Genomic DNA, 16,996 nt, shown 5'->3' with positions numbered 1-16,996 from the left:
TAAGATGTTGTTGAAAGAGATAAATGAAAATGATGTTACTGATTACTCAATGGAAGGAAAAAAGTACATCAGTGCCCAATCACCATCAACATTCATAGTGGTTTGTGGTATGTTATAAAAATTATATGATAGATTTGTGATAGAAGGATTTGTATGTGTTGTAGTAGGTGAACTACCCCTTGAAATAAAAACACACAACAGCGTAGTAAAGTTTCTTAGCGAATATGCTGCTTTATTCAAAAGCTGAATGGTGAATTACCAAGACGGAGCATGGTAACAATATCAGGATTGTGATCCCTGAGAGAACAACATTTGAACAAAGAATCCAGATACTGGAATATAAATTACAGCCATAAGCAAAATTCAGAGCATTAAAAACATTTTAGAGGAATCATCAGAACTAGGTCTGATCCATAGGTGACCAAATGCATATAATATCTAAACAATTATGTACAAATACAATTGTTTTGAAATGGCACAGTACATAAATACTGCTTTAAAATAAAATATACAGGCTCACCCAATATGGGTCATTCCCATAGAGAAACTGCAACTCTATTAGGATCACTGTTGTTGCTCATGTAAAGCTCTCACTTAACATGTTTTGTATAGTTGGCATAGTTATGTCCAACTGTCAGCCGTGTAGGAATGGGGAAAACTGTGGCTCTGTGCCAGACCACTTTGTGCAAAAGGGATCAGAGTACTAAGATCTGCGCTATAAACACATCTTAAACTTTAGCTGCCATCTGTTTTAACAATGTACATTGTGTTGACAGTGGCCCTGGTGCCAGTTCAAAAGAGTAAACGGCATTAAGCGAATGCTAGGAGACACTTTAATTGAGCAACCAACAGGTATTTTAAACCAAGCTGTGCAACTCCCACTTCAGTACATCTTTGAGCAAAGCTTAAAAAAAACTATAATAATAAATCATGCCAAAAATCTCATATCTATCTGCCAAGATTGTGTGAATGCATTGGCATTAAATAATATAAAGATCTAAAAATTTGGGCACTTGATAATTTTTTAACACAGCTATAACAGTTCAATCACCATAAAATGCCCAGAGGATTTAGGGAGAAAAGTGCTCAGTCCTCATACACCACAGATTAAAATAACCTGACAGTATATTTGGAAAATTTGCCTATTGCCAGCACAAAATGTCATAAAAAAAACTAATAGCAATAATAATATAATAACACTGACATCAAATAAATCAATTTGCAAAAAAGTGGACCTTCATCTCATTAATTTTGTCCGGAGTCCTTTAGAACTAGATAATAAAGCACCCTTGTTACTTATTTCCTCTGAATATTTTAAACAACTTGATCATTAAATCAAACCTGAGGGAAAGAACATCCTGAACGGCATTTGGAGAGAATAAAATATAAAGTATGCGCTAATTTGCTAATTAGAATTTACAACTAAGCATATAAAGCTGGCAAAAGGCTTGGGTATACTAGAAAGTTACATTCTATGAGAATTGCAAATGGGATACAAGCAACAGTAATCACATAAAGCACAGTTGATTGCCTGCAAAGCTTGGCGCTGAAAGCGTCCTTCTGAAAGCCAGGCCCTTCGTAGTGTCTGAGTTGGACAGGAAGCTCAGGCACCAGGCAGGAAGGAACTGTTTAAAGGTGGGCCGCACAGCAGCCCAGTATAACCACGGAAGGCCATGCGCCACTGCAGAGTAAACGCAGCGGCCACACGGCCCAATACCACACTGGTCCCTCATGCCTTTCAGATACCGAGGCAGTGAGGGACGAGGATACAACAGAGGAGCCGGTCACCTTAATAGGCAACCTGAGGAGGGCACCATGGAGTGTCTGGGTACAGCAGACAGTGCACTGACTTAAACCTAAGAGAGAATAAAAAAATAGGTTAGATTTGTACATGCATGCAAATATAGGTAAAAACTAAATCCGAATGGAGTATTAGCAGTGTTAAAAACTTGTCTTACCTAGATGGGTCCTCCTCAACAGAGAAAGCCCCTTTCATGTTGATGATATTCCTCTTGTTTTCAAACATTCCATAACTCAATGTAATCTAAAAGAAAAGAGGTAAAACTGCATTAATACAACTATACTGCATTTTACAGAACTAAAAGGTGTCTGTATCAAGTTCCTCACCTGTTTGTATACTTCTGATTTGGACACCTGTTGCAGGTTCTCCAAATGTGAGTGGAACAAGCTGCTTCGAGTCAAAGGGACCCCAAGAACTGACTCGATGATGTAGCCGATGGTGCAGTCGTCAGGAAGACGGATCTTTTCTGCAGTGTTCATGAAATGGCCACCACTGTCATAAAAACAGTAAAGTAAGTCAACATAAAACATTGAATATGCTCTTAGATGCTGCATTAGGAAAGTTAAGAGGTTGTTGTACCTTGCCCAAGGGCTCATCTTCAAAGCTAGCCCACGGCTGATACAGAATCCTGCACCTCCCGTAGCAAACCAGAAATTGACAGGTCTCTGCAATGCAGAAACAAAAGCATTAGTTTCTATTCTTAACGCTTCCTTTAATCATTAAAACTAGTGTGTGTGTGTGTGTGTAGATATATCTATCTATCTATCTATATATATCTATATATATATATAAGGAATTAGGATATTTTGAACCACCTACCATCTTGTTGTCCCCAAGTCTTTCTGTGGCCTCAATTGGCCTGTCCAAGCTGGGTTTCCCAATGTACATGTCCTGAGTGTGAGGGTAGTTGGACAGCAACTTCACCAGTGTCTTCACGTTCACATAGTTGTCATCATCCACATGACAAAACCACCTAAACCAGTCAGAGATATCATTAGAACATCCAATATGGTTTGGTTTGACACTAAGACAAGTATTTACAATGTGACCGTAATCATGCAATGCTTACTTTTTTCCAGACTCAATAAACTTGTCATACTCTACAGCCATCTTGCAGGACAGAGCCTGGCGGCTGTGGGCAGCAGAGCAGTTGGTGTTGATAGCACGGCTTCCTGTGTAGACAAGAGGACAGATACTTTGTCAATGCTCAGGTAATACTCCACTTATGTCTATCACTTGAGAAATGCCCATTATCTAAGAGGTCCGGCTGACTCTGCACGCGCCCTAATAACAGCCCAGCTCCCTTTAGCTTAACCACAAGTTTTTAAGAGGATTAGAAGGCTGAGTCCAAACTATGTGCATATCAAAGTTGGAATGTCTTGTGACTTCCGCTTGAGGAAGCTGTACTCACCGATTTTCTTCTTCAGTTCTTCATCTTCGCCATCTGTGAAGATGTATGTCTGTGAAAACAAGACAAAGCCCAGTTAGCTCCATCAACAGAGTCACACAAGTTCATCAATAAATCACTGCACTAGAGCAAAGACAAAACAGGATTTGGTGCGTTCCAAACTGGAATCATGTGTCTTGGAGAGCTATTTATTCCAAGCGGACTGATTAGGAACCATTGTCTGGGTTTTACGCCATGGAAAACTCAGCAAGTTAAACAAGCCAAATTCTACCCCCCAAAATAAAGGCCCCCTTGTTCTTGTTGTCAATCTCTCCATGGCAACTGCTCCGCACCCCAAAGCATCCCAGGCCCAGAACAAAGCGGGGAGCAGACCACCCCACTTACCCCCACCACCCCCCAACACTCCACCCCCATTCCACTACCCCTGACCACCTCCCAAGTCTTTCCATTCCTCATCCCTCTATCCACTTCAGACATGTCCCAGGAAGGGACGGCCAAGTCATCTGGAAGAAAAGAAAGAAGCACCAGGTCCCATTCTCCCAAACATACTCCAATTGATGAATATGCATTCATGCCAGTGTGCATTCACTGACGTCTGACCCCTCAGGGTTTTGTTAACATTAAAATAGAAGGAGTGGGATTAGGAGCTCATTGTGGAAGATAAGACAGAGCAGGTGCGAGGCGGCAGCCCCGGCTCAAAGGAGCCATTGAGAAGAAGCCGCCACACGCCTCAGACAGACTGATGAAAAGGCGGCGTGCCCCTGGCCATGCACTGTCGTTAACCTGTTTGCTTTCCACCTCAGGTGAGACAGCACCTGCCACTCGCTGCCTTATCACAGCCACGTGTCTGAACAGGTCAACCTGCCCACGCCCAACTGGCCTTGAACATGTACACCTACGCTACAAAACTTCAACTGTTTTGTGATCTTTATCTCAACAGTGAATTCATTTTTTTTGTTGCCTTTCAAATGCCAGCACACACACGTGGACTTATTCCCCCTTTTCACAGTCGCATTTTTTTCAAAGTTCAAACATTGCCAGATAATGTTTGATTGGTTTGCAGAACAAACTCTGAGCAGATGTTTAGCGCAGCACTCTGGGGCCAAGGCCCAAGGCCGATGTTTGTTCAGGGAGGGCTGGCGGTTGGACCGGGTAAAGGATCAGAGGCTGGCGCTGTTTGCGCAGAGTTCCGCTGAAAGGACAGACTAATCACACAGGCAGCTGCCAAGGCAGACTGGGCACTGACAGAGAAAGAAACCTCAGAGCTGATTAGTGCATTACAATGTGTGTGTGTGGTCACTCACCCCCATCCCTTCTCCCACTGTCCCTATGCACAGAGACAATGAGGAGTGGGTAAAGCTGTCACTGGGTAAATCCCAAATATGTTTGCCTGGATTTGCATACAGCTGCAGTGGTTAACTAAAGAGAGGCCTCTCGTGGCACATGGCTTTGTTTCCCAGTTTCCCTTTTATTGAAGATGTTGTGAGCAAAATGACCCTTTTGTGGTTTCTTTCGTAAATGTCAAGTCTTTTCTTCAAAATGCGGTTTTCCCAGCATTCTCAGCACACAAGAAAGGATGAGGGTTTGGTTGTTTGAGCGGGCAGAGATTGGTAGGGCTTCCCACCCCGCCAAAGGAAGGTCTGGCATAGGGCAGACTGAGCGCGGAGCCTGGCTGTCTGTCTCCTTCTACCCGGGAAGGAAGTAGAGAGATGTTACTCCCTCTATTAAACACCAAACAGCCGTGCTCCCTCTACCTGTGCCAATCAAAGACCACAAACTTGCACAGACTCATGCCAAAACTGATCTGCACTGCTTTCACTGTCTTGCCGTCAACCAAGTGAAGCTACTGCCACAAACAGTGAGTAGCTATGCAGTTAATTATTTCAATAGAGATAGATTTTTTTTTTCGATAGGTTGGTCATTTGCGTCGAGCAAGTGTGCATTTGATCTGAATGGCATTCTGTGTAACTGGACACCGGATACCGCAGCCACGGCACAGGCTGTTCTCTCATTGTTGTGAATTTCTCTCGCTGGGGAAGCTGCATTGTTCCAGGGGGGAAATTTAGAGAAACAGCGGAAGCCAGAAGCTGCAGCGTGAACAATTCAAAATGGAACAGATCTGACTGAAAAGAATAACACTATTCAAGAGTCCTGACTCATCAAGTCAAGACAATTACAAAGTATGCTTTTAATAATCAGAAAGCAACAGAGCTCTAGGGTTTCATTCTCTTAGAAAAATACTGATAATTCCAGTGTATTAAGTAAGCTAGGGGAGCCTCTAGCTGACCGTGACTAACTCTAAACAAAGACAAGACAGTTTCCCACAAAGAAGAGCCACAGGCTGCCATGAGTGTCAACAGCAGGCACAGATTGGATCTACTCTCAGTGTTTACATGTCAACAGCCCAAGACAGCGAGCTGTTCATCACCCGTCAAGGCAGCACCTGAAGTAGGTAAGCGGGTTGGAAAGATCCTCCCTACACAAGTTTCTAACCCCTATGAACATGTTCACAGTGTCGGTCATGCATCATCTCACTTGACATATGTGACAAAGTTCCCATGCTGTGGGTCTAACAATGCCTGGCCCGCTGATACACTTGTCTGGTGCCAGCCATTGTGGCAAGCGGCCAAACGGTACACCGGAGTCCTTGGGATAATCCCCAGCCGTTCAGATGACAAAAACTGGGATTTAACATACTCAGGTGTTGCACGGATGAATGTAGAAATAATTTGAGAGCGGTTCTCCATGTGCACATATTGAGAAAGTGAGGATTCATATAGCTGGCATTAGAGTCATCTTTTGTTCTTTGAGACCCAGCCACCTGGCACTCATTCTCCAGGAACTCCCCCTTGTATTCTGGGCTGCGCTGGTCTTTTATGTCTGCGCTGCTCCCCACCAGCTGCTGCTATTAATCCCTGCTGTTAACTCTCTCTTCTGTGGGTTAACTTCCATCAACTCCTGTACTGAACAAACTTAGTCTTAGTTTTCAGTCTCGTCTATAAGCCTGTAGTGCTTGAATCATTTTAGCTGGAGAGTGAAAGACAAATCTGTGCTGACTGAATGAGAACAGAGGTTAAAGTGGTCCGATTTAAATTTCCACTTTCCATATGCTTTGATATTCACTCAAACATAATGTTCTTTGTACTGAGATGCTGCGGGCATCTGAAAGTGTTGCTATGGCTGTGTCATATTCAAATGACAATAATAAAACCCCTCTTGTCTAAGGTGTGAGGGAAACTGGTTGTGACAGAGCCCCGAGGCAAATTAAACTGACTTTTGCAAAACGTATCGGCAACTACTCTAGGTGGTGGATAAAATCACTTTGACTGTTCTACACTCACCGCTGTTGATGTGCAGAGAGTGCTTTTGTGCAGGCGGCAAAAGAGTTTCTCAGAGCTGTATTTTCATACTGTGAGCCACTCGGCATGCTGCTGAAAAGCCTTCCCTTGCCTATAGATGCTGTCCCTTTGTGCCCCCCAGCATCTCCATAACGAAGACTCTCTTTTCCCACCGCTTGGGTAGCTTGACCCAGCCTCTGCTCCAGATCCCCGGTTCCCATGGAGAGTGGGAGACAAGGGGCTGGCAAAGCTTTTCTTTCCCCCTTCAGAAAGACGCTTTGTTAGTGCTGAGAAGGGGACAGCTCTGAAGCCGCTGTGATGCATCCTTAGCCCTGGCGTATTCACGGGGACACCCCAAACAATGGAGCAGGAGGGGAGAAAGGGGGGAACTTACAGCCACCCATCGCTCTGTGACCAACACAGCGTTTGCTACAGGCAGCACTGTGAATCTGAGTTTAATCATTTTAAATAATGTTAAAGATTTTTGGTCCCTCAATAACTATGTACAACATTTGAGTTTGTTTTTGGGCTCCTGCTTGTAGATATTAATATGGCTGATGATAGGTTTGACCAGCTTTTCACTGCTATTTACACATTGCTAAATTAGTCCTTTATTAACACGTGTACTAATAAATGCAAGTATTCAGATGATCTCTAAAGAGAAACACCACCATTTTACCACTGTGCTCAACAAGAAACAACAATGTTCACAGGTAAAGTGACTCAGTAAACTTGCAACCAATTAGACTAAAAAAAAGTTAAATGTCATTAATTAATAATACAATTATTTAAGGTATTTAAATGCATCCATGTATGTATAGACCACGTAATCTGTATTGCTGAAAAGCAATAATTATCCATCTCCAATTAAAGTTAACTAAGATATATAGTAATGTAAAATATAACTGGATAGCAGTATAAAAATGAACTAAATTTACAGTTAAAAGTGTCATAAAGTAGGGCATAGTGGCTTAAAGCGGAAAAAACAGTACCCACGCATTATCATTAATATCACGAAAAACTTCCCCTTTGTTTCCGGCTGGTAAAGAATTTAACCAAAGAGTGCAACAAGTTATGCAAACAGTTTGTAAAAGCCTAAACGGACATACCTGCTGCATGTTTCTGGATATCCAGGTGTCCAGCAGTAGGTCCAGTCTGGACCGGTGAAACTTCTTAGTGGTCTTCACTGCGATGAAGATGTCATCCGCGCTGATGTCCTCAGCAGGCGGCGCGTCTGTTGTCGCTCCCGGCGCATCGCCGGGCTTATCCGCTTCCCTCCTGCTGCGGGTCAGCTTTGAAAAATAGGCAGAGAATCCTTTCTTTCCATTCTGCTCAGACTGAGCTCCATCATCCGCCTCTGACTCTCCCAGACTCTGGAGCGAGCGCAAACCGACCTCACTCTCGTTCTGCATCCCGTCCATCTGAGTCCGCTGATGCTGCGACAGGAACAACAGCAGCCCGAAGCAGGTGACGGTCGCCCCCGCGAGGGAGAGCATAGCTTTCCTGCCGTACGCTTTCGACATGTTCATTAAACTCTAAGAGAAGGACGCTCTCTTTGTGATATACACAGCATTAACCTAAACCTCCCTCCAGTAGCCTACACTAAAAAACAAGCGTGTCATCCGAATGCAACATAATCGCGCTGAGAGTCTCCTCATTGTAAATCGGAGGGGCTTTTATAAACTGCCCACAGCGATGGTCACACCCAGTGGGCGGAGCATCGATAGCTATTGTGCTGTGGGAACCGCAGAGAGACTGTCAATGGGAGGACGCGTTAAAGGACAGCAGGCGAGGGACAAAGAGGGGGGAGGGTGAAGAGCGCAGGCGTAAACATTTTCAAAGCACATGCTCTTATAAAACAAACTATGCATGCCTCCGCTATAATTAATTACATGTTTTTCATTATCATGAACAGCAAATTAGTGGCAACTTATTTATTCATTATTTTTTATTTATTAATTTATTTTGTGTGTTATTATTTATTTTTCAGATTTAATCAATTTTTAACATGACTGTGAAAATGTAGGCCTATACAGAATACATGAAAGGCGAAAATACATGACAATTTCCACTACAATGTGTGTGTGTGTGTGTGTGTGTGTGTGTGTGTGAGGGAGAGAGGGAGAGACAGCAGCACAGATTAAAAACAAAACAATAAAGACAACTGACTTAGGACATCTTCAATAGACATCCTGGATCACATCAAGCACCAGCCATTTCTCAATGCCAACATTCAAATCAAACTCACAATGATGGCGCACTCCAGTCAATCCACGGCAGCTGACCCCACGAGGCCTTCAAACAACCGCGTGCTCCTTAAGCTCACTTTAAAATGGCGCCTCTTCTGCGGTGAAGAGCTTGTAGATCTGGGAGCACGACCCTGACCGTGACTTCCAGCTGACAGCTCGGCAACTGCTGGTGACAGACTTAAATGCTTCACATCCTACTTCTAGTCCTCTCAACAGCTTGCTTTCAAAACAAGGAGCAGACAGATACTACATTTAAGTCCTCAATTCCAAGTCAGGCTGAACAGCTGAGATGTTCTTGTTTTTTGATAGCAGAGATAATTAACACTCAAGAAATGGTCATTTGGAAATTTTCGAACAAAAGGTTGTGCTCCTTCAGAAATACTAGAGATCCAAAACAAAGCTCATAGCTTCAAACTTTTCATTGCTGCTAACAGACATAGAGCATCTTTTGTTAATCTTTTGAAGTAGCCAACAAAAAATGTGTTAAAACGTGTATAAGAAACCAGGCAGAGGGGTCAGCCTCCCCTGGCCTCTTTTCTTTTTTAGAATAAGCACTCTTTTTTACTCTGGAATGGAGGAACACTTTGGCAGGCCCCTTGTCAGACTCCTCAGACAATCTGTGCAATAAAAAGCAGGACTAAACCACACACAATGCGAAAGTTCCGCTTATATCCCAGATTCATGCCAATCACTCCATTCCCCCTCCTCCACCTCTGACGGATAACAAAAAATGGGGAGGGGGGGTTCCTTTTCTTCCAACCTCTCTTTCATTCGCATAAAAAGTCTCCCCCGTCTGCCTTCCATACCACATCCCGGATCCTTTCCCATTTGAAGAAGTTACCGCCGAATTCCAATTAAATGAAATCTCCCCTCCAAGCACAACCCACTTCCCCACAAGAATGCCCAGCAATCCTGCTAATAAACGCAAACCCATTCCCGGTGTCCCGCCGTGGCATCTGGAGCAGGATGACGAAGAATCTCAGAGGAATGGATATGATTACTGACATGCTATTTATAGTCACTTTAATGTGTGCAGCAAAGAGGCGAGCTACAACATTTCAATGCGTGTGGCTGGCATCCTTGCTAAATGAAACTGGACGTGCCCTGTCTGAACATCCCCTTTTCCCGCCTGCCAAAACTCAAGCTCAAGGCTTGGCGCAACTGTTTGTTTTGGGATTTGAATGTTTGCGTAGGGTAAACAAAGCAATTTCGGCATGTTAGCTGCATTTGAGGACAGAGTTGTCTTATCTGACCGTTCAGTTTAAACAGTTCCCTTGATGCAAACTGACTCGCTTTGATCTTAATACCCTCGATGCACCACAACTACAAACACAGATACTCTGGGTAATGAGAGCGGTCTGTTCGGAGTGGTAGAACGCCATCATGTTGATAAAGGCACATCCTTCCTTCATCCGTTCCATATTTATTTTTATTCATTTCTGTCTTTTCCTTACCCTCCAACCATTGGACAGTTTCTTTGAAGATGGAGGTTAAATTTACAACAGCTGTATGAGAGGATGACGGCTATGTGGTGTCCCACTGTATACTTGTACAATGGGCATATACAAGGATATAGTGGGATGGTTAGTGGTTGTCTGTCAGCCTACAGTCTCCTGTTTATTATTCTGATCCACATAATGGAGCATTTAACTGCATTACAATCATCTGGAGTTACAGTATGTGTCCTGTAGTACATCTTTTGGTGGTCTATTTGATTTTTTTTAGGAGAAAGGGATAATTTCTTCCTTTTGGCCAGCTACGAAACAGAACTTTCAAATATCAAATACAATACGTGACATATAGTCATCTCTTTCCTCAACTAAAAGGAAGAAAATGGCTCTCTGAGAAGCGGTCATGGTCATTTGACATATTTAATGTGGATCTGTGAAATGTTCGTTTGAATTATGCATATCCTGCCAAGTTCAAATCTGTCCTTGGAGTTTTAATGTCTTACTGTCTTGTTTCATTCTTTCTCTTTTCCAGGTCTCTGTTTTTTCTTTCTCTAAATGTCTCGGATGAAAAGGGATTCCAGACAGTGATGGCTCTGGATGATATTCCTATGGTGTAAGAGCAGAGTAATAATAAAACTATATTCATCCCATCTTGGTAAAATCTATTTTAGTTGATGGAAAAAGTATTGATGTGTTCTAGCCAGATGAAGGAAAAACATTCTTTATTTATTTGTCTTTTTTGGGCTATAAATCCTGCAGCGCATATCCTCTATGGTTGCGTCCCGAGCAGGGAAACATAATGCAGCTTCTGAGGGCCCGCGGAGTCCCCTGGCTCTCACTTCTGGTGTGACCTGTAATCCTATCAATGCTAGCACAGCCATGCTGGGAGAATAAACAGAGCTATTGGCTTCTGCCACTGCCCTTTTTATACACTATGTCCTTCTCTCACACAGCGCATTTCAGCTATGGAATAAATATTTGTGAACAAGAAAATGCGCTTGGATGACTTGGGTTTGCGCCTCTATTTTTTTTGCAGCTTTAACAAATAAACATTGTCTGTTTTCTCGGGGCTCATCCAAGCCTTTGATTCGCTCGTCATTCTCTCCAGATCCTACAATTCTTCAGAAGAGACTTAATTTTGTTATTCTGAGAATTGCGGATAGTTGGACTGTCGTACTTTGCAGATGTTAGCCGCCAGGGTCTGTGTCACAGTGCCAGCTGTTGTTGCTGTAACTTGTGCTTTGTTTCCACCATGTCAAATGGATTATGGGAAATTTAGCAATGGATTAAATGGCCTTTCTGTAGCAGTGGGGGGTCATATTGCACCCCTGACTAGTCCGGGCTTGTCCTCAACCGCAAATGCTCAATGTATGTAATGTAGTGATAAGTGATAGTTAAATATACATCTGACATGCAGTCACAGGGAAAAGTTTAATTAACCGCTCATTCATCTACATAATTTATTGCACAACAACTTAGAGCTGCAGATTTGATCAGCATTGGAACCATATGTGAGATTTACATACTGAAGCTGAAGCTAATCTTTTCCCCAACCTGTCAGCAGTAACATTTTGTAGCCGATTACAGTTTGAGGAAGAAGTGGGAGGTGTAACGATGGGAAAGGAGCCGCTTGGCTCTCTTTGTATAGTGCTGGAACAGTGGAGCTGGGACAAGGACGCTGCTGTTTGTGGGTGAATCAGGCTCTGGATCACTCAGTTTCTTTGAAAGAGTTCTCTTCAACCTATACCCTTCCCTTTTGTGGCCTGCCACTACCTTGCTGAGCGGGACAATGAGCCAACCATTGAAAACTGAGACATGTTTCTGTGCTGCCCGGAGCCCATTAAGCTCTAAAGCACTACTGTAGGTCTCTCTCATCAGGCCTCTATTCTCATTCTAATAGCTTGCTGCATGCCAATAGGCCTGTTGCTAGAAGCTCCCATCGCATTCCAGCCACAAATACAAGTGGGTTTCAAGTTGTCAGGTTTCCCCACCTTTGGGGTTTGAGAACGCTGCCAGTTGTCATGATGTAATCACATGTCCTGTTGTAATTGGCTTCATGGATCTCATGACTGATCTAGTCTATGCAGTGATGCTGTTGTGACCACATTTACTAGATGTATATTGATTGTCCCTTAAATGCTCCTGTGTTACAAATAGCTTAAAATGGTTTGGGGTATCAGGTACTGAGATGCTGAACTGTTTCTTTTGTTTTCATTGAAAACAATGAGATATTCCAGCTATGGGTTCTGGGTGGCGTGACCGCTGTTGAGGTGAATTACCTTTTCTCCAGCCCATTTTGGGTATTTAAATGCTAAATGGCATTTGGGAATGCTGAAATGGCTCCTCTGGGAGAATATCAAGAGATCTCATTATGTGAATCTCTTGGTGCTTTGAATGGTAATTAATGGAGAGATAAGCTACTGTTGATATTTAAATTTTGACCTGGATGAATAGTGCTTAGGGAAACTGTGGTGTATCTGTGTTGTATAACACAATTAGCCTCATTAATTGTGTTTACATGCACTTTGAAATGTCAGATTTCAGTCAGACTGAAAGAGCAATTTTTACATCATTCATTGTCACATAAACGAGATGATTGCTGAAGGATAATGGCAAATGTAAACAATGTCTTGTTTAGAGCCACAAAATAAAAAATATGTTTAATCTCCTCCGGACAGATTTATAATCTGGAGTTAAGAAGAGCCCATCATCCTTGTGATTTTTCTGTGAAATTGTCTGTCCATAATTTGCCAAAAGTTTTTGCAACTATCGTCGGCTCCTCCAGAAGTAAATGCCGTGCAAAATCTGGGCAAAAGTTGTGAAGTGGATTCCAGCCTTTAGTCATATCAGTCAATTGGAGTATTTTTTACAAACCAGAATAACAGACCAAGATCATGCAATTGTAGCTTGACCTTGTTCTGCATGTATACACTTTTTTTGTTTCCAGTTGGCCTTGGCATTGTGTTCAAGCTCTAAAAGACAGAAATTATGTGTGACATGTATTTAATCCCTAATGTATTTGGTTACAGTCTGTGTCATGTATACTTGAACAGACACATAGCTCTCCTTAAACCCTGCTATAGCATGATTATGAGTGTTGAACATGGTGTCAATCCTACAGTTTAGTGTGAAAGCTCAGCACAGGGTTTGGGATGGGAAGATGTCGCACTAAACCAGTGTGTGACATGGAGGTGTGGAAGTTAAACGCCATAAAACACCATTTTAAGGTTGATAATGAAGGCCACACAGGTCGTACCTACAAGCGCGAAAGTAATTGTCCCAAGCGTCAAAATCCTCAAGCGTCAAAATCCTCAGAGCTGGTGAGTGAGTGACAACTTCAAACACAAATCCCCTGTAGACTCTCATTAACTGCAACAAGCTCTGAAATGAATTCTTGATCTGTTTGTTTTCATGTCTATTTAATTGTCTCCTCCCGGGAAAATTAGAACCTGCATTTTGTTTGCCCAGTCATGCTATAGTTTCCAAAACCAATGTGGTACTGCAGAATCCTGAGCAGGAGAGAGTGAGTGTGCTGGGAAAACGCTGAGACTCTCTTTGTATGTGTGTGTGATGCTAATCGCAGTTTACCCACCGAGGAGAGGCGTGAGACGTGGGAAAAATAGAGGTCTCATCGGAAACACAGCCTCTGTGTTTTTGGGCGTTTGTTTTATTGCTTAGTTCATAAAACAGTATGACATCTAACAGCCCAGAATAACTGAGACTGGCCTATTGTGCTAATTGTTGCCTGTAGCGTCCTGTTATCTGGACGGGCTCATTTGCATAACATTTTTTGTTGAGTTGAATACCTCAAGAAATGAAATGTCCTACTTTCACCCAGACTGTCCTCCAAAAAAGTGAAGAAGAAAAAGATAGGATAGACCAACTCTTTCTAACACATTTCCTACAAAACAGGCCATTAATGTGGCTGCACCCGGCCTATTATCCTGAGTACCTGCTAATGAGATAAATTAATAAATCTGCCTTAACATCCCTTGTGTCAGACAGAGAAGGAAAATCCAAGATGTATTTTAAACCCTAAAGTAATTGGGGCAAAACAATGTAGTTTTAGATAACTTAATGAGGATATGGGGTGGATTTTAGTGACACATGGGGTCTGCAGTGAGAATGCGTACACCAACTTTGGGACTGTACCAATTAAAACAGAGTCAGCAGACTGATAGGTTGATTTTGTTTGTTTGTTGTGTTCTTTTTGGCTCATGTCTTCTCGTTTTTCTCTCATGTCAGCTACTTTGAGTTTCGGATGGGCTTTGTGATGTGAAGTATCTGTGTGGTCACAGGGGACGCCATCCACCAATGTGGTACGAGGGGAAGAATGAAGCCATTGCTGCAATTGTATCTTTTCTTAATTTTTTCTTACCTGGAAGGCTCAGCCTGCACCTCGCTTTCAAGCGATAGACAGGCAATGAGAGCAGACAGGTAAAACAGAAAAGACACAAAGTCAAAATTTTACTGTAGGCAAACATAAGAGAGAGATCTAAAGACCAGAGAGATGTTAGAATAGGCTGAAAATCAGTTGTAGGGGTAATAGGATGACAGAGTTTTGCGAATAATTCTGTGTGAGAATCTCAAAATCGGACAGAGAAGTCTACCATCTCACAAAGTGCTGAGCAGGACTTTAGTAATGCAAAGTATAATAACATGATCTCTGGCCCGCAAAACGCCTGAGACTCTCTTTGTATGTAACGTGTTTGTGCATAATTAATACCTAAGCAGCGTTTACAAGTCCACCGAGGGCGATGTTAGCAGGTGCGCTAGTAACAGGTGAGCCACTGCTATCAAAAACTAGCATCTCTGACTGATAGGACTGGAGACTTGATGAAATGCTCAGTTCTGTAGTCATGGCTAAATTGTTTTAAGGCTACTTTGGCTTTAATTTTACCTAATATCATTTTTAACGGACTTAGCAAACTAGCAGTGGATGTTTTAGGTTAACTTTTACCTTAGTTAGATATTTTCATTATCAGAACGGCCGTGGTTTGCCAGCTTCCAGGATAGCTAATCCCTTTGATAACCTCAGCTCCCTAGTAGAGTGCTTTGCAAAAATAATGTTATATTTGACATCAGTCCCTATCCGCTGCAGCGTCAAACAGTGAATCATCAGCATCTTGGGCAAGTCCCCGGTGAAAAATGGATAATGCAACTACTAAAAATTTTAAAATATATGAACAAACCTGTCAACATTGTTTAAATGTCAACTACTTTTATAACATAATTCTCCAAATACTGGAAGAAATGTAACAAAATATAATATTTTAAGTAAAGAGGAAGTATATTCACGTTTTAGTATAAAACAAATAAAATAAACTAGATTAAAACTATTTAAAGTATTTAAAACCTACTTTGTATGTTTTATGATTTATTTATTTATATTTAGAACTTTCTATTCTCCTTAAATATTTTATTCTATATAGCCTATTCTCCTGGCTTATGTCAAAAACATAAAAACTTTGGTAGTGTAGTGTAGTGTTTATGGTATGGTATTGTATATCTTAGAAATGCTTTTGTTAAATAAAAATAAAACTGGTTGCTAAGCTCATTGCTAAATTAATTGTGATTGGAATATTTGTTTTGGTTTGCATGTGACATGCTACGTCTTTTCTGTAAATCCATTGTAAGTGTGGCAACATTAAAATACCTCAGAAATGTATTTATTGCTCTCTTTTCACACAGTGAGATATTACACTCTTTTCCCAAAATAACATGCAAGCTGTGGGAACGGTTACCTCAAGGTCAGTCGGGTGCCTTTTGACTTTCAGTGAAATGGTAAGTTGATGTCACATGTTTGGTGGACCTCCTTGACAATATTTTTCTCAGAAGAGAGACTCATTTACACAGTCCCAACCTCTCCATTGTTGCTTTTGAGCTGCTGTAGCACATTTGAAGTATCCATTATTGGATTTGGATTGGAAATATTAACACATTAGAAGAGACAGGATCCTTTCTCATAGCGATTTTATTATTTTTTTTTTTTTTTTTGCTTTATCCAAGCTCTCACTTAGTGATGATACATAGCATTTATAGTGAGCTCTGTTTTTTCCCATGCTTTGGTTTGTGTCTCAGTCTTATATCGGTGCTCTCTGCAGGTAGAGCTGGTCTCAGGCGCCTCAATGCCATTATTATGAGCTGCCCGAGGTCCCCAAGAGCTCATAAAGGTCCCGGGCCTCGCACTAGCCCGATACCTGATCTGCTTCCCAGTGAACAGCCTTTATGACCCCCTGACTTCCCTTCCCTCAAGGGTTTGGGGCGGACCGGTGGCCCCATGGAGTCGATCTGTCTCTGGTACAGTAACCACTAGAGCTTTTGAAGCCTGTTTGACTAATTTTTCCCATCAAGAGAGGCCCAAACATTTGAGTGTAATGCCTGGACCCTCAACCCTGCTGCTGTTCCATCACTGTGAGCACAGGAAGAGAAACCATGACAGATGGGACAGCCATTCAAGGTCAGTAATCTAGCCAATCTGTAATAATACACTTCTCGTATAATCCATTTTGGATTTCACAGTTTTGGCCACTTTTATTTCCCGCTTTGCAGCCGGCAGCTCAGATTTCAGTCCCTTGTGGTGTCTGTGTCCACATTTTGGTGTTTGATTTACTCAAGTTTGACTGTTATGGGATCATAACTGAAGAAATGAATAAAGAAAAACACATTAATGAAACAAGACACATGGTTCCAGCAGATAATCTTTATTCTGTGTCTTCTAAAGCAGTTTTAAGATAAGCCTTCGTATG

The 16,996-nt window shown here is 42.1% G+C and overlaps 1 protein-coding gene across 1 annotated transcript; it reads right to left on the bottom strand.

Moving 5' to 3' along the window:
• Positions 1-206: 206 nt before the first annotated feature.
• On the bottom strand, positions 207-8,209 carry lfng (LFNG O-fucosylpeptide 3-beta-N-acetylglucosaminyltransferase). Its single transcript, XM_043235266.1, has 8 exons — positions 7,657-8,209; positions 3,213-3,261; positions 2,871-2,973; positions 2,621-2,774; positions 2,381-2,466; positions 2,128-2,293; positions 1,959-2,044; positions 207-1,856 (listed from the first exon to the last, which is right to left on the bottom strand). The coding sequence occupies exons 1-8, from the start codon at positions 8,074-8,076 to the stop codon at positions 1,790-1,792; spliced, it is 1,131 nt and encodes a 376-aa protein (XP_043091201.1). The 5' UTR covers positions 8,077-8,209; the 3' UTR covers positions 207-1,789.
• Positions 8,210-16,996: the final 8,787 nt, after the last annotated feature.

This window comes from Puntigrus tetrazona, chromosome 3, assembly GCF_018831695.1.
Source record: "Puntigrus tetrazona isolate hp1 chromosome 3, ASM1883169v1, whole genome shotgun sequence".
NCBI lineage: Eukaryota > Metazoa > Chordata > Actinopteri > Cypriniformes > Cyprinidae > Puntigrus > Puntigrus tetrazona.
This window is presented reverse-complemented; position numbering and strand designations above follow the sequence as displayed.

What these genes read in the sequence shown, in the direction of transcription:
- lfng (XM_043235266.1), bottom strand. Translation starts at nt 8,076, where the DNA reads ATGAACATGTCGAAAGCGTACGGCAGGAAAGCTATGCTCTCCCTCGCG. An exon ending in TATCCAGAAACATGCAGCAG is followed by an intron (nt 3,262 to 7,656) that starts GTATGTCCGTTT and finishes TTGTTTTCACAG; the next exon opens with ACATACATCTTCACAGATGG. An exon ending in GTTGAGGAGGACCCATCTAG is followed by an intron (nt 1,857 to 1,958) that starts GTAAGACAAGTT and finishes ATTCTCTCTTAG; the next exon opens with GTTTAAGTCAGTGCACTGTC.